The sequence below is a fragment of the Stylophora pistillata genome, chromosome 8 (genome assembly GCF_964205215.1).
Source record: "Stylophora pistillata chromosome 8, jaStyPist1.2, whole genome shotgun sequence".
NCBI classification, from domain to species: domain Eukaryota; kingdom Metazoa; phylum Cnidaria; class Anthozoa; order Scleractinia; family Pocilloporidae; genus Stylophora; species Stylophora pistillata.
Window position 1 is genome coordinate 22,949,714 of NC_142526.1, and position 23,679 is coordinate 22,973,392.

General features: G+C 40.0%; 2 protein-coding genes and 2 pseudogenes across 2 annotated transcripts; 2 read left to right on the forward strand and 2 right to left on the reverse strand.

Moving 5' to 3' along the window:
* Window positions 1-6,743: 6,743 nt before the first annotated feature.
* LOC148725528 (uncharacterized) lies at window positions 6,744-9,430 on the forward strand. Its single transcript, XM_088731883.1, has 3 exons — window positions 6,744-7,537; window positions 7,694-7,857; window positions 8,186-9,430. Exon 3 carries the CDS (start codon window positions 8,289-8,291, stop codon window positions 9,366-9,368), a length of 1,080 nt encoding a protein of 359 aa, XP_088588009.1. The 5' UTR covers window positions 6,744-7,537; window positions 7,694-7,857; window positions 8,186-8,288; the 3' UTR covers window positions 9,369-9,430.
* On the reverse strand, window positions 9,359-11,622 carry LOC148725529 (uncharacterized). Its single transcript, XM_088731882.1, has 3 exons — window positions 11,446-11,622; window positions 10,981-11,121; window positions 9,359-10,850 (listed from the first exon to the last, which is right to left on the reverse strand). Exons 1-3 carry the CDS (start codon window positions 11,471-11,473, stop codon window positions 9,529-9,531), a joined length of 1,491 nt encoding a protein of 496 aa, XP_088588008.1. The 5' UTR covers window positions 11,474-11,622; the 3' UTR covers window positions 9,359-9,528.
* An 8,151-nt stretch (window positions 11,623-19,773) lies between these two features.
* On the reverse strand, window positions 19,774-21,238 carry LOC111325307 (uncharacterized; annotated as a pseudogene).
* A 956-nt stretch (window positions 21,239-22,194) lies between these two features.
* LOC148725530 (uncharacterized) lies at window positions 22,195-23,679 on the forward strand (annotated as a pseudogene).

Here is a 23,679-nt window from a genome sequence, read left to right on the forward strand (position 1 = left end):
CCCCCTGCAATTTTTGAAATCTAGAGCTTCTGAAATCACCGGAAAAGTGGTTCAGTCCTAGGAAAAATTTGTCAACTTTTTTTAATTACAAAGATTAAAATAAAAAATAATGATAATGATAAATTGTTCTTGGTGGGACTACAGCCCACTCAACCCCATAGCTCCGCGGTCCCCGTGTTAAAGGTGCAAACCGGAAATGAAAAAGTCCCCTTCGAACCGCACTTGGCAGTCAGCCTGAAGTCAAACAGGATCAGGCCGGCGAGATGTTGTTCGATAAAGACTCATTAAAGAGTTTATACAAATAATTTAAAACGAGATACATAGGACTGAATGCTTTAGAATGGAGTTTTGACGAAATAAAGGATCGTGTCCGCTTTACTCGGCAACTTCACCTTCGATCCAACGTGACAATTGTCACGCAATTGAAACATTTTGCTTTTCCTCAAGACAGTATCGAGATAAAAAACAAAAACCTCATTGGCTTGAAAAGAATCAAACGCTATTAAATACTGGTCATTATTCTTGTAAATTTTATGTTGAAGTCGTCAAAAGAGCCCTTCCTACACCAGAACCGTTAGGCGGTACGATTTCTACAACTGATTTGCATCATGCAAATTCATGACCTCTGGCCACAGTGTGTCGCAAAGCTTTATGTTTTGCCGGCACGTTTCTGAATTACCCAAATTTTTTATTACATATTATTTTAGTATAAGGACCAAACTTTGTGCCAGCATGTAGTTTGACATGATGCCACACATACCAAGACACGTTTTGAAGGTTTGAAGCTGGTCGATTTTTCGCTTTTTGTAACAAGCATTTGACAGCACTTAGTTAAAAGATCATGAAAATTTTAAAATTAAACCAAAGCTCCTTAAAATGCCACATATAAAAGTCACATTAATTATACTTTGAAGTAAAAACACTCCCGATTTCTTACGAAACATCCTCCTTCAGTACTAGCACGCTAAAGTTGCCCAATTTTCCTGTATTTTTTGCATAATTAATTAGGTAAAAGCCCGAATTTTCGTTTTTCTCCATTTCCTCGGACACATTTTATTTTTCAAACTTTGAAATTTTTTTTTTTAATATATCTCCCTAAAGGAGTTTTCCAGGCAAATTATCAGAATTTTCGATTTTTTTAGCCTGGCCAGCAATTCTCGATATTTACAGTCACGGCCTCTTAATGACTCCCAGCTTTTCCATTCTCTGAAGTTCCTCTCTAAGAGGTTCGCGAAGGGCCACAGGAACCCGACGGGGAGGGTGCACAACAGGGATGGCATTGGGATCAATTTGAATCTTGTACTGGACGCCTTTGATCTCACCCAAGCCCTCAAACATGTCTGCATATTTGGATTCCAGGTTCTCTTCTTCAAGGCGGTAAATTCTCTTTATCAGGCCTTCAATCGAGACAGGACTTCAATCCAAGAATGGATGGTCGATCTTGCTCGACAAGTATGAAGTCTAACACTGTGAATTTTCCTTTATACTCGCAAGTTAGGCTGACCTTGCCGCAAGGTAAGATTCGACGTCCGTCATACACTTTTAGTTTGGCTTTGCATTGGCAGGACTGTGTGGGATCTACTGGAAGCCGATCAAACAACGACTTGGAGATGACATTACAATCAGCCCCCGAATCTATTTTGAAATTCACATTGGTATTGACGATCTTGAGCGAGACATGCCACTCGTCTTTAGAAGGATCTTCCGCACTGGACTCCACTGAGAAAGTTAGCAAATCGGCTTCGTTGTCACTGCACTTTGATTCAACGACTGCGTGTACTGTTTTCCCGCAAAAATCCCATAGTCGCTTACGGCAAACATTCACAAAATGATCCTTCTTCTGGCAGTAATCACGTTTTTCCGAAGGCAAGGCAGGAACCCCTCGAGTGAGAAGAACCACAAAACGTGCACTTTCCTTTTTGTGACCCCGAACCTGGTCTTGAGCGACACGAAGGGTTCTTCTTCAATCTGTCGACGTCGCCGCTGCCGCCTGCTTGAATTACATTCACGGTCGGATTTGCATTGTTTTGCTCCATAGGACCCATCACTAAAATCTGTTCTTTCGAAGCCTTGGATGATCTTGCCATAGAAATCGCTTTTTCCAGTGTAAGCTTCTTGTCTCTCAGTAAGCATTCCTTCACTTGAAGATCTCGTATACTAAACACAAACTTGTCTCGCAACATGTCATCAACCGGCGACAGGTACTCGCAAGTATTCACTTTGTTTTTCAAGCATGTGACAAACTGATCCACAGTTTCGGAATCTTTCTGTGTTATCTGCCAAAACTCATACCTCACGAAAACTACGTTCTTCCTGGGGTTACAGTACTGCTCAAACTGCTCAAGGACTTTGTCCAGCTTGTGCTCGTCACCTTCGGAAAACTGAAATGTATTGAAGACCTCAATGGCGTCTTCTCCTGCAAAGTTTAGCAATATAGCAATCTTGACCTCATCGGCTTTGTTTCCTTTTCCCGAAGCAGTTAAGTAGATATCAAACTGCTGCTTAAATCGCCGCCAATTTTCTGATGTGTTTCCATCAAGACTCAAAGCGCTTGGCTTGTGAAAACTATCCATAGTTTACTCCTGACACCATGTCAAAAGATACGAGTCGAAAATTCAAAACGAAAACCACGTGCGAGCCGTTATGTAATAATGTCATAGAGCATGCGTGTCACACATTACATCCCAACGTGACAGCACTGACCAGAAAACAACCTTAACTGGCCTGTCACTATCAATGCCAATAATGATAAGTTTGCAACTATAATTACAATACATGCAATTCATGCAAAAGTACTTTCAGCCAGTCACTTTCAATTCAATTGGGAGCAGTAGATTATTATTAGTAGATCATTAGTGTTGAAAAGGGTAGGGAAGACTTTCAGGTACAGCTCTCGCCATTTCATAGAAGTGTCTCTGCAGTTTATCAAAGATGGTAGTGGGTGGCACCCTCCCTAAAGTTTTCGGACACCCACATTTCAGATCGTGGTTTAGAGCCTGATATCTTGCCAGATAAAAACTCGTTTAGTGTCCCCATTTAGTGGTTATGTACTGCTATTTTAGTCTGACACTTAAATAAAGGTATTCGTTTTGGAGCCCTCCAGTGTCTGTCCCTGACTCTCCAAAGAACTGCACTATCAAGAGGCGCAAGAAACTTTTTTTCCACCGTAGCTGCCTGATGCCATCCAGCAAAAGATCCTGCCTGCTTACTCTAACTTCACTTGGCTTGTGCTGTTTTACTCTCTTGTACAGCATGCTTAAGACATCATGAAGGCTGAGGAAAAAAAACTGCACAAAATGTTATTCTGATATAAGATTTGCTTAATTTACTCAGATCACTATCACTTACAAGGTAATTGAGCTGATTAAAAATAGCTTATAGCTTCATAAGGTTGGTTGGCACTTAAGTTTGAGAGTGGAAAAAAAAACATGATAAAAATAAACCAGAAGAAGTAAGAGAATGTCTTGATTCATAAAAAAAGACTTTGAGAAATCCTGGGAGGAGTGAGGACCTTTTCTGGAACCATGCAAATGAACATCCAAGCTTCAATATGTCTGTTCTCAACTCCCCTCCCTTTCTCCCGGTTTGGATTACATACCTACAAATGCCATCAATTGGTTCTCTGTTTGAGTCAGCTGGTAAAAGTTTTTCAGCAGCTTCACTCCTTGAGCTGGTATTTTCAAGGGCTTGGGCAATTTCTTCCTCAGAGTTACTTAAGAAGGTTTCTTTTAAAGCTTCTATATCGCTTGCTTCTGTAGTAAAATGTAATCAGCATAATCATTTACTTATCACAACTCAAGGCTGCAGGTTTGATCACTTCAGTACAGAATTGACCATTATATTCAAGGAGGGGGAAGGTGGAGGAAAGGAAATACTAAAAGAATTGGTTTTTGCAAAAGCAAAGAAAAGCCCAGATCAATTGTTTGGAAAACTTTCCACCCCCACCCCCTTCCAAAAAATTATGCTCTGTCAGTCCCTGAGTTGCGGGACTGTTTGTAATAACACATAAGAAACATACTAAGGAGTTCAGAAGGGTAACCACATTTAATTAATTCACATTCTTTTACAAAGTTGATTGATTGATTGATTGATTGATTGGTCGATCAATGGAGTGATCAATGTAGTGACACATTAGATGGGATTCGTGGATAGCCTGGGGCAGGGATCCCAGCATCTGTGGAAGGATTATTAGTAAGTTTCAGTGGGTGGAATTCATCAAAAAAGAAGAAATTGGGAGCCGCTCTTTTAGTTGCGAAGTGAAAGACCGGCAGATGATGCTCTTTTGTTAAAAAGGGGACCCTTATGTTTTCAACACCCCAGGACACCACAATTTTCATAGAATCCAGAACCCCCTACCCAACTTTATCCACTATTAAAGAACATGACATGACCTCTTCTTTTTTGAAGGCATTTGAACCAATGTAGCGAATGTATCGCATGATAGCTCCACATGATAAAATGACATGATATCATGTGACTTGTCTTACAAGTTACTCCAAAATGACAGGACTTGTCAACGGGTAATAAAAACAATTACTCTGAAATAAACTTCAACGTCCAATAACTTTGCACTGCAATAATATTTTTTTGTAGAATTTTTTTTAAAGAATGCTTTTGAAAAGCTTTATCTGAAAGCCTCAAAATGAAAAAATTTTGAAAATTTGCACTTTGAACTATGACCTTCAGCTAGTCCTATAACAAAAATTAAATTAGGAGAGTTGCCTACCAGTTCTTTGATCCCCGGCCTCTTGTGAGGTACCAGACTCACTGCCCTCCCAAGGGCACCTATCCATTTCCCTGATTTCCTTATCATTATTACCATCATGCGAGCTCCTAGTTAAATCATCGAGCTGTTCATTCTTATAAAGCTGCAAAGTCTCTTGTTCCAGAATAATAGTATTATGATTATTATCTTCGGTTGTCTGGCCGATCGACTGAAGTGGTCGAAAATTAATTATGAAATTTTTATTCATCCATCCATTTGTTCAACCACGTCCGTTCAAAAATTTTTATGAGTTCATCCACTCGACTGCATCCGTGCAATTATTTTTGTTCAGCTGTGTATCCGTTTGACTTCATCCATGCGAATTTTTCATCGTCTGTGCATCCGTTTGGCCATTCTGTTTCGCCGTTCTGTTTCAAATGGCTTGGCTATCCATTTCTCATCCGTTTGCTTGCCGTGCATTCATTCCTAAGGAACGTTTTTGCGTGAGAGGTCACAATTGTGATCTTCTCACACTCAGTGAAACCCTTAATCCACTGTCCAACGGTCTGCTTCAACTTACCTTGAAGAGGTTTGTCCCAGCCACTCTTTTGACGAGAAGACTCCTCAAACATAATCTTTGCGCTCACTGTAGCCGGATCTACAATTTCGAGAGGGTCAAAAATTCCTTCTAACAGTTGTGGGGTGTTGCATTTCGTGGCCAATAAACCTCTAGCGTGTTTAGCGATCATTGTCAGGTTGAAGGTTAGGTCATCTGCTTCATAATCCCATGCCAAGCCTAACACCTTTTGACCCTTACTTCCCAACTGCATGCCTACAGATGCCTTAGTGTAGGTAATGTCTTCGGAGACTGAACCACGCTTGCTTTTCATTCTTACATCCACCTTTATTTCGGCTCTTGCCCTCACATCATTGGTTAGCCATTCGCTGAGCTTGAACCTTCCATCTGCCATTTGTTGTCGGGTTTTGTGATACAGATCTACAATGTCAGTTGACTTTGCTCCACCCCCCAATATTACATGGACATGATCTTTGCCATCAGGCAAGTACATTTCTTTTCCACAGTCAGGAAAGACAACTATTCCTTGTTCAATGAATAGCACTGCCAGTCATCAGGCATTTCCCAGAAGAAAGCCCTCACCATCAGAAAAGGCCCCTGTGCCTCCTCAAGCAGGAATTACAACTAGCCCTTGTCTGTGATTCCTAGAAGTATATCTACCTGAGATGTTAAATTCTTCACAGTCTTGACATGCACCATTTCTCACTTATTTGTCTCTCTTTCTTGCCATCATACACCTATGAATTATTTGCCAAGTAAAGTGCAAAGCAATTTATACTCTTGATCTATACTTGAACACTGTTGATTACAAAATGGTATTGCAATGCAAATTAGACTTTTTTCATAATAAGGTCAAATAAGAATTAAACAGAAATTCCATAAATTTACCCAAAGTAATTAGTGGGTGATGTAAGGGAAATGATGGCATAAGAATGAAAAACAAATTAAATATAATATTATCAACACAGTGCTATGAGTATAGTAATGTATTGAATAGTTTTTTTAGTTTACCAAGTAACTTAAATTCATCCTCAAAGGCATCAGAATTACTATCATCTGTGATCTCTGGGGTCACATTATTCTGCTCAGAACTCTCTTTCCCTTTCCACGGGATCGATTTGTTTTGCTCTGTTAAGCCTCAAAGGAATGGTCATCGTCACTGCCCTCTTCTCCACAAATGTTTTTCTCTCCAGTCTTTTCATCACTGTAATCAGTGGAGCTGGTTTCCTGTTCACACACCAAATAAATAACAAACTTTCAATACCACTCTGTTCTAAAATAAATAATAAATTATATTTTTAAACTGGAGCAATATTTTTGACAAGCATTAAAAAATGAGAATTTGTGACAGCAACTGCAAACAACATTTTAATATCCTTAGCTAAAAACAAACAAAAACTAGGTCATAGGCATTTTAAGGGTCAGTCTGATTGTGTAGTTATGTGTACCTCATAGTTATAGCCTTCTCTGACAATAGGCTCTTTGCAGGACTTAGTCACGTGCTTGGTTACCACATAGCAACGCATTGCTGGTGAGCAAGCAAACCAGCGTCCCGCTCATTGTACTGTACAAGAATTGATCAACTCAAGCGAAGCGAACTTTGACTTTTTGGTCGAAAATATCCCAAAAGCTAGTTGTAAAAGAACAAACGAGATTTATTGTGACTTCAGTTTCACTGGACTTGAAGTTCGCCTGATTTACCTTTGCTCTGGGAGTAAAAGCCAGGCGAAAGCTCAAATATAAGACAAGATATGGCCGATCCTTTGGGAACGAGTGACGGTGAGTTTCCTTGTTAATAGACATATTTTAGTCTTAGAAATGTAACGTTGTTCGATACAGAAAACGGTTTTTAGTGTTAGGAATTAGATTTGCTTGAATCCAGAACATTATGATCTCTATTTCTGATTTTGCGTGTTGAATTCTTTTAAGTTCGTTGAACACAACTAGTGTTCACATTCTCGCTCGCTTTCATTTTTGCCGTAAGTGAGTGGCTAAATTCTCACCGTGGTATTTCGTTATCATAATCTTTTCTCCAACCAATTGCGAACACAAAACTGAGAACAACATTTTGTTCTGTTTTAGAACCTGTCAAGAAGAAAAAACGAGGTTCTGCGTTGCATTGTTGTGTTCCACAATGTAACAATGACTCCCGTTACAACAGCTCGTTGTCTTTTCATCGTTTTCCTAAGAAAGACGATCAACTCAGAGCAAACTGGATCGTAAAAATTAGACGAGACATTGGTGACAACTTTAAGGTAGGTGCTAACTACAACCCCCTGAATAGTAGTACTTGTGAAATTTCACTCAATGTACTGTCATTCAATTTGCGTGGTTATCTACGTGTTACTTATAATTATGTTTCTCTTGGATTGCATGCAATTTTTTAGCTTTAATATCTTATTTTTTTCTAGCTCACTGAAGGCACCAGGGTTTGCTCTGCACATTTTGCAGAGGAAGATTTTCTGCCCCCTGACCGGGCTGGTCGACGGAATTTGAAAAAAGATTCTGTCCCGTCTGTCTTCAATTGGTCAGCTAGAACGACCCAAAGAAGAAAGATTGTAAGACATGTTGAAAGGTAATAATATCAATTGCAGACAACGCATTGACATATGGGTATAGTAATAACAGTAATAGTTATGATAATAATAATAATAATAAGGATAAAAATAATAATAATAATGATAATAATGCTAATAAAAATGACAAAAATTTAGTAGTAATAATAATAGAAGAAAATCTCTACAAAAGCCTCATTTTGCTTGTGTTTGTAGCCAATGACTCACTCTGAAGAGAATGACCCTCTGTGGCTCCACTTTCCTTTAGACCCTTTGTATCAACAGCCCCTGATTTCTTTCTCTGTATGTCTACATCATTTATATGTTTATTAAACTTCTTCCCTTTAGTGAGACACAAACAGACGAGAGTGATGTAGAGCCTGAGCCACCTAAAGCACCATCCCAACTAGAGCTAGATTATCAGGCTGCAAGGAGTGAGATTCAGAGCCTAATGGAGCAGCTGAAAATAACTCAGTTAGAAGTGCAAAAAAAGGAGGCCGAGATGAGAGTACTCAAGGAGGCTGCTGCTGCCACAAAGGAGTCATCAGAGGCAAAAATTCAAGAATTAGAGGCAAATCTTAAGATTAGTCGATTTGGCCTGGAAAGGTTCTCTAAAGATAATGCTCTTGTGAGATTTTACACAGGTTTTCCAACTTATGATCACTTTAAGCTATTTTTTGAACTTGTTAAACCAACTGCAGAAACAATGGTTTATGTGTATGCTTCAGGAATAGGTGCAAACAGGCCAGGAGTACGCAAGATGCAACTGATAGATGAGCTTTTTTTATTTTGTGTTCGATTGAAGCTTGGTTTATTTGAACTGGACTTTGCCCAGCGTTTTAGTTTGCATGTTTCTAGTGTGAGTAGAAAAATAACAACTTGGGCCAATTTTTTGTACTTCTTTCTTGGCAATCAGCCAATATGGCCAACTAGAGAGTGCATTAATGAACTTATGCCAGATAGCTTCAAAGAGCTGTATCCATCGACACGTGTCATCATTGACTGCACTGAAATTTATGTCCAAACCCCTTCTTCATTGCTATTACAGTCTCAGTTGTATTCATCGTACAAGTCTAGCACTACTTTAAAAGGTTTAATTGGGATTGCTCCTCATGGGGCTATCACATTTGTTTCTAGCCTGTACACTGGTTCGATATCAGACAAAGAAATAACTCGTTGTTCTGGCATTTTGGATCTTCTGGAGGCACATGACAGTGTCATGGCAGATAAGGGATTTGATATTGAAGATCTTTTAAGCAGTAAACAAGTTTCTTTGAATTTGTCACCCTTTCTTCAGAATCAAACTCAATTTTCAGCCCAGGATGTTTTGGAAACAAAAACTATTGCAAAAGTAAGAATCCATGTGGAACGTGCAATAAGAAGGATAAAGGAATTTCATATATTTGACTCTGACATCTCATTGTCTATACTGGGATCTGTCAATCAACTGTATACAGTTGCCTGTTTGTTGACTAACTTTCAAGGTGCACTGATCAAAGACACAGATGACAGTGATACCACTAACAACTAAATGTTCAGTATATAATAAATTCAATCATAGCCAGGAATCATTAAATAAAGAATTTGTACATATTAGGTTGCACTGACTGTGTACTCACATTGTGTGAACTTTATAACAAGGAAATTCATAGCAATAAATACAGCTGTTATTGTAATGGTTACTGTGAACTTCACAGGAAATAGGTAAAGAAAAAATAATCAACTCTGTCTTTTGCAGTTTGAAAAAAGATGGGATCAAACATAATTCTTTCACAGAAAAAGGTAGTGTCGTTGATGTAACTGAAAAAATCACACCACTCAAGGCCAGTTAATGCCAACTGACATTGGACCTGATAATGATAGTCATGATTTCTTTTAAGCTTGAGGACATTGGAATCGTTGTCCTTTGTAAGATAGGCCACATTCTCAAAGTCAGTTGCACCTTCTTTAACAACCTTTATCTCCAAAAGGCCAAAAGGTGAAAGGCCTTGCTCTTCAACACCCAAATCAAACACTTTGCGGTCAGGGGTGCATCCCAACCATGGACATTTTGGATTTATCACCAGCTCTGATGGGAAGAGATTCACTTGGTTTTGCTTGGCTTTGCTGGCATAAATAAATGCAGCCTGGGGTTCCAAATCTAAGCCTCTCTGCATAGGTGCTGTAACCACATGTCTTGATGGGTTAATTTGCCTAACTAGGTTGTCGAAGTTGCTTTTTCTTTTGGCAACTTGTCCAAATTTACTAGCCGTGATCCTTTTGTTCCTTAACATTGTCCAAAGACCACTCTGACTTTGTGCCCTTGTTTTTTCCTCCACTTCAATGGCAGTTTGCCTGGAGAGACTCAACACACCCAATGAAGTAAGCTTGTCTTGCTGGAGACACATAGACACATCATTTTCAAATCGCATCTCAGCACTTGGAAGAGGCAACTCTGGGAAAGAGGTACAGGAGTAGTTGTTTATCAAGTACTCCTCAGATAGCTTCTGTTGATAGGATATTACACTTCCCTTCACAGCATGACCAAATTTGGTAGATACCAGTTGTAAAGGAGCATTAACTCTAGGAGCTATTGTTGCTATGAGTGGTTTTGGCTCAACACTGTTGTAGTGGCTCTCATCAAGTACTCTGTATTGCCTGGCTGGTGGATACAGAGTGTTTTTTATATATCGGTCATAGTTAGCCCCAGGCCGTGGTTTCTTGACCAAGACACTTTGGACTTCTTGATTTCCAATTTTGCGTTCTCTTGGAATGCTCCACCTCTCTTTCATGCTCGTACATGTTAAGTCGTCTGGAAGAGAAGAAAAGCCCAGTTGCTTGCAATGTGCCAAATAATACAGGAGGCCAACAACATGATTGCAATAGCCCCCAAGGCCTGCCACACAAGAGCACTTTCCAGAAATGGCTTTTGAGTCGACTACAACAATTACGTAAAGTTGATGAGGGAGTTCACTCTTTCTCATTGACCGATGGCACTTGGCAGTAATGTTGGCAGAACCCTGCTCGTAAGATACTGTAAAGAGAGGAAAAAACACATCTCAGGTCGATAGTATGAATTAAAAAGACATCAACAACTAGACAACTTTCAAAGAGGAACGTGTGTGTGTATTCACAATTTATATTCTTACTACATGAAAACTCACCTTTCACATCGTGTAAATATCCAGGTTCAGCGAAAAACTTATAGCCTTTGATTGTGTGCCTGCAGCCAGATTCTTTCTGGGCATACGCTTCAACCTCAGAAAATGTAAGGTCAGGAAATGCTGACAGGTTGGCAGAGACAGCTAGAGGAAAGAAATAGAGTGGTACATAGAGATATCACCTCCAATTCAATGTGAACCTTCTAGAATAAAGAATGGCGTAAAACTTCGTTTTGTATCGTTAACACAAGATAAAACGAACAATTTGTTATCATGAGTCAGTAATATCCAAGACTAATATAGCGAGTGAGAATGTAAACAACACTAGTCGTGTTCACGGAAAATCGGAAATGTAGATCATAATCTTCTGGATTCAAGCAAATATAATTCTTAACACTGATGATGATTTCTGTATCGAACGATGTTAGGTTGTAAGATTGAAGTACGACTGTAAACAAAGAAACTCACCGTCACTCGGCCCTAAAGAAGCGGCCATGTCTTGTCGTATATTAGGGCTTCCGCAGAGCTTTTTCTCCAAGAGCGAAGGTAATCAGGCGGAATTCAAGCACAATCAAACAAAAGTCACGATAAAATTCGTTTTGCGTCCTTAAACAACAAGCGTTTGGGATGTTTTCAACCAAACAGTCAAAGTTTGCTTCGCTTGAGTTGATCAATTCTTGTACAGTACACTGAGCGGGACGCTGGTTTGCTTGCTCACCAGCAATGCGTTGCTATGTGGTATCCAAGCACGTGATTAAGTCCTGCAAAGAGCCTATTCTTCTTCGTTCGTGTAGAATGGCTCGTGTATGTCTTCAAAGTTCCTCTACAGGAGAATAGGAGAACAAAAATGATGAAATTTCAATTAAAAATTTATCGCGATTAAATCTCAAATTGTACTTCATCTGAACGGCGGTATTTGAAATGAGAAATTAATTCCAAAATGGAGTTCCTTTTTTTGTTCTGAAGAAGACTGCTTGACGTGCCTTGACTGCATGCAATGAGACCTTGTGCTTTACAGGTAGTCTAGTGGTGTTATGTTTAATTACGATGTTGAGAGTTCACAACTTGACAAATAATGTAAAAAATAATGTATTCACATTGCCTGATATCCAGTACATTTGTCATGTTTGTTGTTGTTGCCATAACTCATAAACGAAAAAGACACAAACAATGAAATTCGCCAGCAGGTAAAATGCATGTTATGTTACTCAACAGCAGAGCACATACCAGGCACAGTAATTTCATTTCATGGTAAAAGGGAAATAACTAACCTGATGACAGATGTATTGTCATGATCATAACTAAATTCTTACCTTCATCATAGCCAATATCTGGATTTATCAGATCTTTACATTCTTTTACAAGCTATTCTAATTTCCGTTTGGCATCTGGATTGCCTCTGATGATAGGGATTTTGTTCCCAGAAAACATAAGGACAGTTTTTTGGTGGACCTGTTTCTTTCTACAATTAAAATTGGTAGTAAAACTTTCAACAGAAAGCATTTTTTGAACAGTCTTTCTTTAAAATATTGACAGAAGAATGTCAACATATCTGTTTTCTACCTATCTTAAAAAAATTAAAACCACATTTTATATAACTTGGATATATCAACAAAGTTGAAGTGGTAAATTGGCCACTGTAACGATTACAAAAGCTGACGTTTCGAGCGTTAGCCCTTCGTCGGAGTGAATAGAGGAATTGTGGGTTGTGTGTGCTTTAAAGGCAGAGAATGGCGCTACGTTATTGGTGAGAACATTGCCATGTTCCCACCAATAACGTAGCTCCATTCGTTAGCCCTTCGCCGGAGCGAATAGAGGAATTGTGGGTTGTGTGTGCTTTTAAAGGCAGACAATGGAGCTACGTTACCTGGAGCTACATGGCAATGTTCCCACCAATAACGTAGCTCCATTCTCTGCCTTTAAAGCACACACAACTCACAATTCCTCTATTCACTCCGACAAAGGGCTAACGCTCGAAACGTCAGCTTTTGTAATCGTTATGATGGCCATTTTACCACTTCAACTTTGTTGATATATCCAAGTTATTTCGTTACTCCCACCGACACATCCCCAAACAGTTTCTTTTGAAACTATCAGCCTTTACACATTTTATATACTTTGTCATACTATTTATTGAGTTTATATACACAACTCGTGGAATAATTGTTAAGAATCATGTATCAAGGATTCTAGTAAACTGATTTGCCCATCAGCAAAATGTACCTTTGAAGCAAATCATCCCTTTGCTGACGTGATAAGGACTTTCTTGACAATGCTTTACTTTTAGTCAGCTTCGGAACTTTTGGTTTAGAATGACGTAAATCAAAGACGTTCCAAAAAAGAGCAGGATTATTAAACTGAAAAGGTTCACAGGGAAGATAAGCTTATCCAAGCTTGCAGCTTACCGACTAATTCCCAAACTAAACAAGACTTACCTGAATGTTGAAGTTTGATTGGAATTCTACCGAGCCAAGATACTGAGGGATTATGTGAGATTGAGCACGTGACTGAGACCCATGTTTCAAAGTGTGGGTGAATGACTCCAGTGGTAAAAATTAGGGAGGGACATAAGAGGTGGGCATGTAGTCCCTCAGTATCTTCTTGGCTCGGTAGAATTCCAATCAAACTTCAACTTAAAGGTAAGTCTTGTTTAATTTGTGAATTCTACCTTACCAATCCAATACAATTCGGGATCACGTGAGATGTTCAAAGTTTGCAGTTTGCAGTCATGAGTACACAGCAAATAAAAAAATAAAGTATAGCCTTTTAAAAAGGTCAAAAACATTAGAACAAACGATAATTTTATGAACAAGTCTTGGTTACAAAAAGAAATACAACTTTATTACTAAGAACCATAAGTGGTCAGGACTATGGTCAGTTATTGCAGTAATGATAATGCAAATTCTCCAGGGTGATGGACAGGCTTTTTGTAGTATGTAGCAAATGTAGAACTTTGTGACCATCTTGCTGTTTTCAAAATAGTACTCAAGGGTACAGAAGACCTACTAGCTTTAGAAGTGGAGGCAGATCTAGTGCTATGTGGACTTAATATAGACATGTCTATTCCAGCATCTTTTAGCACCTACTTAACCCATCTTGATATTGTATCTTTAGAACAGCTACAATATCAAGGTCCAATAAAACTGATAAACAGTTGCGACTTTTCCTGTCTATTCTCTTGTGTCTTGGATAGGTATTAATTGAGTATAGTGACTATGCATAATCTTGCATTATGAGGGAAAGCTGGTAATTCAATTTCAGTTTGGTGATGTCCAGGTCTGCTATGTTTAAGAATATCACCAATTCAAAAGTTTTAGAGGTCCTGGGACACAGACATATTTCTTGTGTCTAAGAGATGGAGTGTTTGTGAACGTTGGCCTGACAACAAAGCTGTTAAGGTTACTGCTGTCACAGTCAGATTCTTGAGATCAGATGTGTCCAGATCTCTTAGATATTGTAAGACTATATTGTATCCCATGTAACTGATGTCTTGGGAAAGCATGGTCTGTTGTTAAAGATTCCTTTCATGCATCTTACCACTAAACGGTGTTGACCCGCCATGTGAGTGTCAAGATAGATAAATGACAATAAAGCTGTATGTGCAGTGTTTATTGCGCTGTAACTCAATTTTGTGATAAAGAGTTGTAAGAATATCAACAATAACTCCTACAGATGGCTTGCTGGCATTAATATTCCTCTGATGACAAAACGACATCCATTGTTTAATGTGGGCATTGTACTTTTTTTTGCGTAGCTCCTCTCCAAGAGGACATGATAATGTCTTTTTACTGTTCAGAAATTCTGCATTTTTCAAGTGATTTCATGATACGTGAAATGCTGCCAGAGTCATTTTGGGTAACAGTGGTTGTACTACAGTTGGCTTGTGAGGAAGTATCAGAGTTGATGTTGATCTAGGGAGAAGAAAAGGAGAATCAATTAACATTGTAGTTAGTTATGTGAACCATGGTTGTGTAGTCCACCATGGAGCAATCAAAATGCCCCTCAGCTCTATCTTCTTGTATTTTCACAAGGACTTTGGATAGCAAGGAGAAAGGAGGGAAAGCATAATAATTTTTTCCCCATGTGCATGTAAATGCATCACATGATATTGCTTCGGGATCAGGTCGCCAGGAAATAAAGGGTTTAACCTGATAGTTAATTCTTGAAGCAAACAAATCAATATTTGGTTTTGGCCATATTTGGATAAGCTGTCTGAATATATGGGTATGTAATTTCCATTCAGTATTATCATGTTCTTTTTGCTTTCTGCATCAGCAAGTGTATTATCAGACCAAGGAAGATGTCGAGCAGTGAGCCAAATATTTCTTAAAAAACACCATTCCCACATTTGTCGGGTTACATCATTGCATAGTGTCTTAGTTCCACCCATATTGTTAATATATGCTACAGCTATAGTATTATCTATTTAAGGGAGAATGTGTCTTGCTCTCTAATGGAGAAAGTGGTTTTAAAGTATAGAGAGCTGCAAGAATTTCCAAATAATTAATGTGATTTGTCTGCTCATCATGAGTCCAAAAACCTCCGGTAGATTTTCCATGTCTTACACCACCCCATCCCCTTTTGGAAACATCACTTTGAAGGACTAATACAGGCTGGCCATGAGAAATTGGGTTTTTGCACGCTCAGTATTTTCTATCCACCACTGTAAATCATTTTTACAGAAAATAGGAATGTCAAATATCTGATCATAACTTCCTTTTGATTTTTTCAGCTGTCTACAATTTTCATTGTCAAGCCTATGACAGTAAACTTTGGCTCTCTCTACACCAGGAAAACTGGCTACCATTTGTCCAATAAGCTGAGAAATTTCTCTTATAGATACGGAATGTTTATTTAAAATGTTGTTGCAGCAAGTCTTGAGCTTAGCAGCCTTCTCAGGGGTCAGGGAGACCGTCACCCCAAAAACACAATTTGCTGAGATGGTTCAAGAGCTGACTTTTTAGGGTGAACTACAAAACCCAATTGCAAACTCTTGTTTACTGTTTCTTTGACGTTATCCCTGCATTCTTCTGTAGTGTCCCCAAAAACAATGGCATTGTCTATGTATGACGAGTTGAGATATCCCATTATTTGTAGATACGAAAACAAGGGTTTGGTAATTTTTGTAAAAATTCGCGGGGCACTTGATAAGCCATTTGGTAAGCAGGTGAATTGAAAAAGTTTGTTATTCTAAATGAACTGCAAGTATTTACGATATTCAGGTGCTACAGGTAAAGAGTAATAAACGTCCTGCCAGTCAATGGAAGCCATATAGCAATCTTGTGTGACAAGGTTAACAGCAGACAGAAGAGTCTGCATCTTAAAATGTCTTTTTTGTACATTTTCATTTAGATTACCAAGGTTTAGTATCAATCTGTAGCCCCCGTCTTTCTTGGGCCTAGTGAAAATGGTTGAGATATACTCATTTTAGAGTGACAAGTCAATTCTGTTACTCTTTTCTGTAGCAATTTATCAACTACCTCATCAATTATGGAGGTTTCTTGTTGATTTAATTTAATTGCGAAAGGCCTGTGATTTTGCTGAGGCCTTTGTATGAATTCAATGTCACAACCTTCAATTGTTTTTAGAATCCAAGCATCAGAAGTTACTTGCAACCAATTTTTAGACAATTTTTAAATACATCCCAAGCACAATGAGAATCATCGGCAGAGGGACAATGTCATTTGTCTTTCATGTTTATAATTTCATCCTCGTCCGTGGGGGTGCCATGAACTGTTGGAAAAACCCATGAATAATCACAGTTAGCACCTAAATGACCGGGCTCTTTACATATGCAGCAAAGCATTGGCTGTGGACATTGTCACGCCTCATGCCCGGTCTTTTCACAATTAAAGCAGATCTTATTATTAGAGGTGTTGCTGTAGTGCCCCGGGCAATTACACCTCCAACAAGTTGGGAGTTGGTTGTTATGTTTGACGTAAATTTGCATTTTTCCAAAACGGAAAAAACTTGGGATAGATTTAATGATCCGCACTCTATGTCTTAAACCGCTATAGATATTTGGTGCCCAACTGTGTTTCCCTCGTCGGTAATGTAGAACCTGGCAAAATGGTGCCAGTCACTTTATAATAGCCAGGTCGGAGAATTTGAAGGGTGCGTCGTACATTGTTAAATATGTTAATGGTTTATCGATGTCCTGAAGGGCGTAATGCTGACTATCAAGCAATAGAGAATTTATGCACAAAAATTTAACCTTTGCCTCCATAGATTTAAACGTGAGTACAACTTCTCCATTCATTTTTCACTGTAAGCATTGAATCTCTGTCGGGTCAATGTTAGAGACGGCTGGAGCATCAAAAACAGAGCGGGCAGAGGTTTGTCTGTGCGGTGTGAAGAAAGCCGTCTTTGGTCTCTGCGGCATGCGATTTTCATTTTCCCAAACTTGTTGTGCCAAATCGTTCACTGGAACACTCCCTAATCCGGATGTATGAGCAGCGCATGAAGGGTGCGAGTCACCATTAATGGCATGCGGATCGACAACGGTCTACTTATCTGTGAAATCTCCATCATCACCAATGATTGAGACATCTTCCAAAATTCTTACATCGCTTTTGTTCGAGTCCATAATCTTCAAAATCTTTCCAGTAAATGAATAAAAGTCCCACGGGGAGAAAAGCAACCTCAAATATCGAAATCTGATAGTATGGAACACGGCTAAGTAGAGAGTAAAAAATACGTCTGGCCTAGCCAAAAGGCCGAGAAGCGATTTACTATTTCGGCCTTCTGGGCCTCATCAGTGCAGTGCTGATGCTAGGATGGGGGAGAACCGATATGGATCCCCAAACGATCCACACTTGTGGTATCGTCTAAGCCATCCCAGAGTGCTCAAACTAGAAGAGCCTAGTGAGCTATGCACAACGCTAGTGGCAATGACTCATCCCACAGTGCTAACTTTAGACATGAAAGCAGAGCTTTATATGCCAAAGAGCTATAGTGCTGTAGGGAGCACCAGCTGCCATGTCGCTTCGCCACGCTCAGGCAATTCCTATCGGTAGTACAGCACACCCTCCCTGAGAGCCAGGGAGTCCCACTTGGCCCAGTAGGCCTTTGTAGTCGAGTCAAGGTGGGCAATAGCAGGCCATTCGGGATGGTTGCCAGCATCCTTCCACTTCACGATGTGGAAATTGATTTGTCTACCATCTGATAGGTACGTAATTGTGAAGGTGTCCACTGTTGGCTTTGTAACAGTTCCTCATCCTTCCATTCTTCTTGCCCAGCGATGGCAGACTTCGAGTGCAGCTCTCTGACAACTGGGAAGGTGTCAGCTGGCCTACGCCCTTTACCGTCTCCAGGTAACTCTTTCTCCTCTTGACGCTGACAGTGCGTGCAATTTGTTTCAAAGCAAGGACGCCATGACAACACATCTGCATTCTGATGACCTTTGCCCACCCTATGTTTGATGCGAAAGTCATAGGTCTGTAGTTTCTCTAACCACCGAGCCATCTCTCCTTCTGGGTTCTTAAAAGTGAGCAGCCATTGTAGCAAAGTGTGGTCAGTTCTGACAGTGAATGGCCTTCCATAGAGGTAGTGATGAAAATTCTCTTAACATCTTGAAGGAATGTTGTTTGGAGTCAAGGAATTCCACCTTATTTACGAAATCTTCCTCCAAAGCATTTATTTTCATAGTCAATTTATCTCTGTGTAATTTGAGCTCAGTCTCCAGTTGCGATGCTTGATTATTCACACGAGTACCTAGCTCTTTGAAGCGTTGCGACAGGTCTCTTACTTGAAGTTCAGTTTTTAGCCCTTGTTGTTCCAGCCTGTTTTCTCTCTTGGTTTTGTTTCTGCATGGACTGAAGTACTTTCATAATAGCATCAAAGTTCAAACCGGAGTCCGCTGCTTTAGAGGTGAGCGGCGAGACATTTCCATCCACGACACTCGCATCCTGTGTGTTGAGAACAATTTCCTTGCATTCGTTGCTAATATCCACATCTGCCATCCCACTCCTGACAGCAATGTTACCGTAACCTGGGTTCGCTAACACAGAACGCGAAGAACACTTGTTTTTTCAGATTTTAATATCGTCTGCGAGCCACACACACTTACAATCTGCTCTGCTCTCGACCACATGGCATGTCCCAAAAATGGAGCTACCATATTTGGGCACTATGTCACACAACAGTCCGTTACAATACCATTCCTCTCCAAGTTACTAGAAAAATCAGCTGCCATCCAAGTTTACAACTACCTGAATGACAATGACCAGTTTGCTGCCTTTCAGTCAGCTTATAGGAAATATCATTTAACAGAGACCACGCTACTTAACGTTACCAATGACATCCTAAAGACTCTTGACTCCAACAGGCAAGTAATACTTTTGCTAGTTGACCTGACTGTAGCATTTGACACCCTGGATCACCAAATTCTCCTCACAAGGCTAAGGAAATATTTTAATTTTACAGGAACAGCTCTTAAATGGTTGTCCTCGTACTTGCTTTGCCGATCTCAGCGAGTTTCTAGGCGGATGCAACATCTCCTCCACGTTGTTTACAGTATGGTGTTCCCCAGGGCTCAATACTTGGGCCGCTGCTGTTCACTCTTTATATGGCTTGTCTCTAAGATGTTACATGTAGCTATGGTCTCGATTCCATGTTCTATGTGAACGACACCAAAATTTAAAGTGTCATTGACGATCCCAAACAATCCGTAGACTCTGTCAATGTTCTTGAAAGTGCAACCCTGAAAAACTGAAATATTACATTTCACATCCTGTTTCTGCAAGACCCTTACAGTGTACAAAACATTGTAAACTTACATTTTACGCAACTTACATTTTACGAAACACCTCAGTAGAAGTGAAAACAAAAGCCAAGAATCTGGCTGTCACCATGGATAAAACCTTGTCTTTCACTGAACATATTAACAAAATGTGCAACAAAGCTGGTTATGCCATAAGATCAATTGGCCATATTCGAAAGTATCTTCCTTCTGATGGATTTAAAATGTTGGTTAATTCTCATTTGATTTCCAGGCGCGATTATTGCAATGGTCTCTCATATGACATCCCAAAATACCAGAGAGATAAGCTACAAAGAATTCAGAACACTGCAGCTCGGATGATAACAGGAGCTGGCAGCTCCGATCACATCACACCATTATTAAGGATGGAAAGATTGCTCCACAGCTTTTGTAATTAATGCTAAATCTGTACACAGTCTGACTCAAAATCGCTGTTGACTTGAGATTATATTATGATATATTGTATTGGTAGCAGATAGGACCTTTAAGATAGTGTTTGAATAAATTACACTTTGATCACCCTTCTGTTGTGTTGTTTTGATTCAAATTTGACCCAACAAAACAATTCAAACTGAATGGCATTCCAACATTGTTTCCAATATTGATAATGCAAGTCTATGGTATTTTAATAGGATTTATTGGTAACTGCGCAGAGTGGAGTACAATTAAGGCAAGGTAAGAAACTTCAAATCAGCTGAGTGCATAATTTTAGGACAACTTATAATTACAAACAGCCTGGAATATACTCCATTCCGTCTAGTTTTCATGACTTGTATGCCTACGAAAAGGTGTAGCCAAATTCACTGGTGAATTTGTAGCGGGCTTTCACCACTATTTGCTGTGTCCTCCTGGTAAATGTGATGGTGAAAGGAGTTTCAGAACTTATGGAAACTTTTGAAGTTCCTTTACTTATTCCTTTACTCTTCTTCATTAGGAATTCTCGGACTGAATCGTTGCTTAGCTCGGATAACTTGCCAAAATCTCGAATAAGTCTGTTCTCTCGGTGATAGTAGATGACATCTGTGTTTTTCTTCTTTGTACGAAACTCCATAAGCGGAACAGGCCTTTTTTACACTCTGTAAAATTAAGGAAAAAATTTCAGAGGACATCGCCCGTTTAAACTCTACGGTCCAAGCGGTTCGGGCCTTCATTCTTGGACTGAGGTGCCTATGGAGCATCTTTAGCCACATCTTTACTTCTCCTTCGAGGAGTGCTGAGGCTGGAATTCATGACATCTTAGCTCGTTTCAAAGAGCTTTGGCCCACACAGTGTTCTTAAAAAATTGAAGTGAGAGCTGTTTTCACTTCTTCTTTAAACAAAAAGAAATTATCGACTTCATTACGTAGTGGACGTAGAGCCTCAGTGGCGTTCAAAATAGCATTTTCGACCGCCATTTTGAAAACTGTTTTATACTTTTATTCGTATCTTCGTTGTTCAATTTCAAACAACAGCGGGCAGCAAAGTTCCGCTTCACAGCGCGCGCCAGCCCGGCATGGAGAGTCATTAGCATAGCAAGATTAGAATTAATCAGTGGTCAAATGGCGGCAATCCTGGGGAAGAATCTCCACAATGCTCTGCGAGGATGGCCACTGGGGAGCATCACAGTGTTGATGGATAGCATGGTGGCCTTATACTGGATTGTAATTCCTGGCAAGTCCTGGAAGGTGTTTGTCGAAAACAGAGTGCGGAAGATAGCCCAACTAACAGAAGAGATCGAAATTCAATGGAAATATTGCCCCACAGAATGAAACCTCGCTGATTTGAGAAGTAGAGGCGCAACCCTAAACAAGATGGGAGACAATCAATGGTATGAATGACCAAGTTGACTGCTGAGGCAGGAAGACTGGCCACTCCAGTCAAACATTAAATGCACTCCAAAGACTCAAGAGGAAGAGAAGCCACTGAAGGATATTGTAGCTTACACGAGAGAGGGAATGCCAACCAACAGCAAGAAACTAGGAAATGGCAATACAGAAGATCAAGAGACAGATGAGTGGGACCAACTACTCTCGCGAAACACATATTGGAGAGTACTACCGATTACTGCAGGGGTCCTGAGATTCAAAATCAACAGCCTTGCCAGATCAAGGAAGAGGAAGAAGGTGTCAAGCCCACTGGGTAACGAAGAACGTACGGAAGCCAAACAACATTGGGTGAGGAAAGCACAGAGAGGAATATATGATGACATGGAAAGGCCCGGATGGAATGTAGTTAGAGACAAGGAAAGGAACCTCCTTAAATACACTGGAAGAATCTAGGGATACAACCCAGTCTATTTAGAGGATACACCCTTTACTCGGAAGCCTATTCAGCACGTTCTCACTCAAATACAACATTTGGGTGTGGCGAACACAATGACAACTTTGAGAGAGGAATGGTGGATACCTCAACTCCGCACCCTGGTGAAGAAGGAGATAAGTAACTTCAATGTATGCAAGGTGTTCGCTACAAAGCCACATGGATTGCCAATCACTTCCACCCTTCCAGAGTTTTGCACTAAGGTCAGTTAGCCTTTCCAGTACGTAGGTGTGGATTTCGCAGGGCCGCTGAAGAACAAAGGAAGTAAGACAAGGGAGGAGAAGGCATCTATACTGATTTTCACAGGTGCTAAATCAAGAGCGGTACACCTGGAATTGACCAGAACCCCAACAGCTGAGGAATTCCAAAGGAAGCTAAATGCCTTCATAACAAGATGAATGAGACCTGAGCGAATTGTTTCAGACAACGCCGCAACATTCAAGGCAACTGCAACATGGATCAAGAGGATTTGCAAGAGTGAGAGATTGCAAGATTTTCTCGTGCAGCAAGAGATTACATAGCAGTTTAACGTCTCCAAATCTCCCTGGTCGGGAGGCATGTATGAAAGGCTTATTAAAGAAGTCAAGAAAACAGCATGCAAAACGCTAGGAAATACACATCTCACCTTTGAACAAGCTGAAGCAGTTGTCATGGTCATTAAAAAGCACCTCAACAACTGACCCCTAACATACGTTGAGAGTGACGAGGGCGAACCACAAACCTTGACGCCAAACATACTCCTGTGGGGCCAAGACGCTTGTGACTTAGCGGATATTGAAATCGACGAGGAGGAAGTTACCGAGCTGCACAGATGTCTAAAGAATGCCAGAAAACACGTATGGTGTTGTTGGCAGAAAGAGTATGTCTAAAGCTTGATGGAGGCACACAGAGTTAACAGGAAGGAAAAGCAACAAGTACCTGAGATAGGAGAGATAGCAGAGATAGTCTTAATGGCAGGTGAGAACAGGAACCGAGGAAAGTAGAAAAAAGGAAAGGTGGTTCAACAAGTCAAAGGAAGAGATGGAGTAGTGAGGGGAGTTGTCCTACTGCTCAACCGAAACAAGATCCGACGCCCACTTCAGCTTGTGTGCCCCCTCAAAATAAGAAGTTGTTGCAAGGAACCGGCAGAGGCAAACGAGGTTGAAACGCAAGAACCCATCAGAATGGTACCTAATAGAAGGGCAGCAAATGATGTGAGAGTGAAAATCAAGCTCATTGCTGACCGTGAATCTAACACTTGATTGGACTTAGAGTTCTGAGAACTGGACACATATCTGAGAGTAAAAATTTAGAGTTAATTTTTAGGGGGGGGGCGTGACTGGAAATGGTGTGAATCTTAAGTTTTGGTATGATTGACAGCTGTAATCGGAGAAGAGCATAGTTTTACTGAGGGTTAAGTGTAACAACAAGGAGGACATTAAAAAGAGAAGAGAAAAAACTAATTTACGGTGTATTTCTCGAGTGGACGCAAAAGTGAGTGAAGAGTGTACTGCACAGTTTCCGTACAGCACTGCATATAATGATAAACGTACCGCATGTAATGACAAATGTACCACATATAACAACAAAACCACTGCATATAATATGAAATGCTCTGAATATGATGTAATATACACTGCATATGATGTAATATACACCGCATA

Bases quoted from the DNA above. Each gene is read 5' to 3' on its own strand.
- LOC148725529 (XM_088731882.1), bottom strand. From the start codon at position 11,473: ATGGCCGCTTCTTTAGGGCCGAGTGACG. The intron at 11,122-11,445 runs GTGAGTTTCTTT...TCTTTCCTCTAG, and splicing joins TTCTTTAGGGCCGAGTGACG to CTGTCTCTGCCAACCTGTCA. The intron at 10,851-10,980 runs GTGAGTTTTCAT...CTCTCTTTACAG, and splicing joins ATATTTACACGATGTGAAAG to TATCTTACGAGCAGGGTTCT.
- LOC148725528 (XM_088731883.1), top strand. From the start codon at position 8,289: ATGGAGCAGCTGAAAATAACTCAGTTAGAAGTGCAAAAAAAGGAGGCC.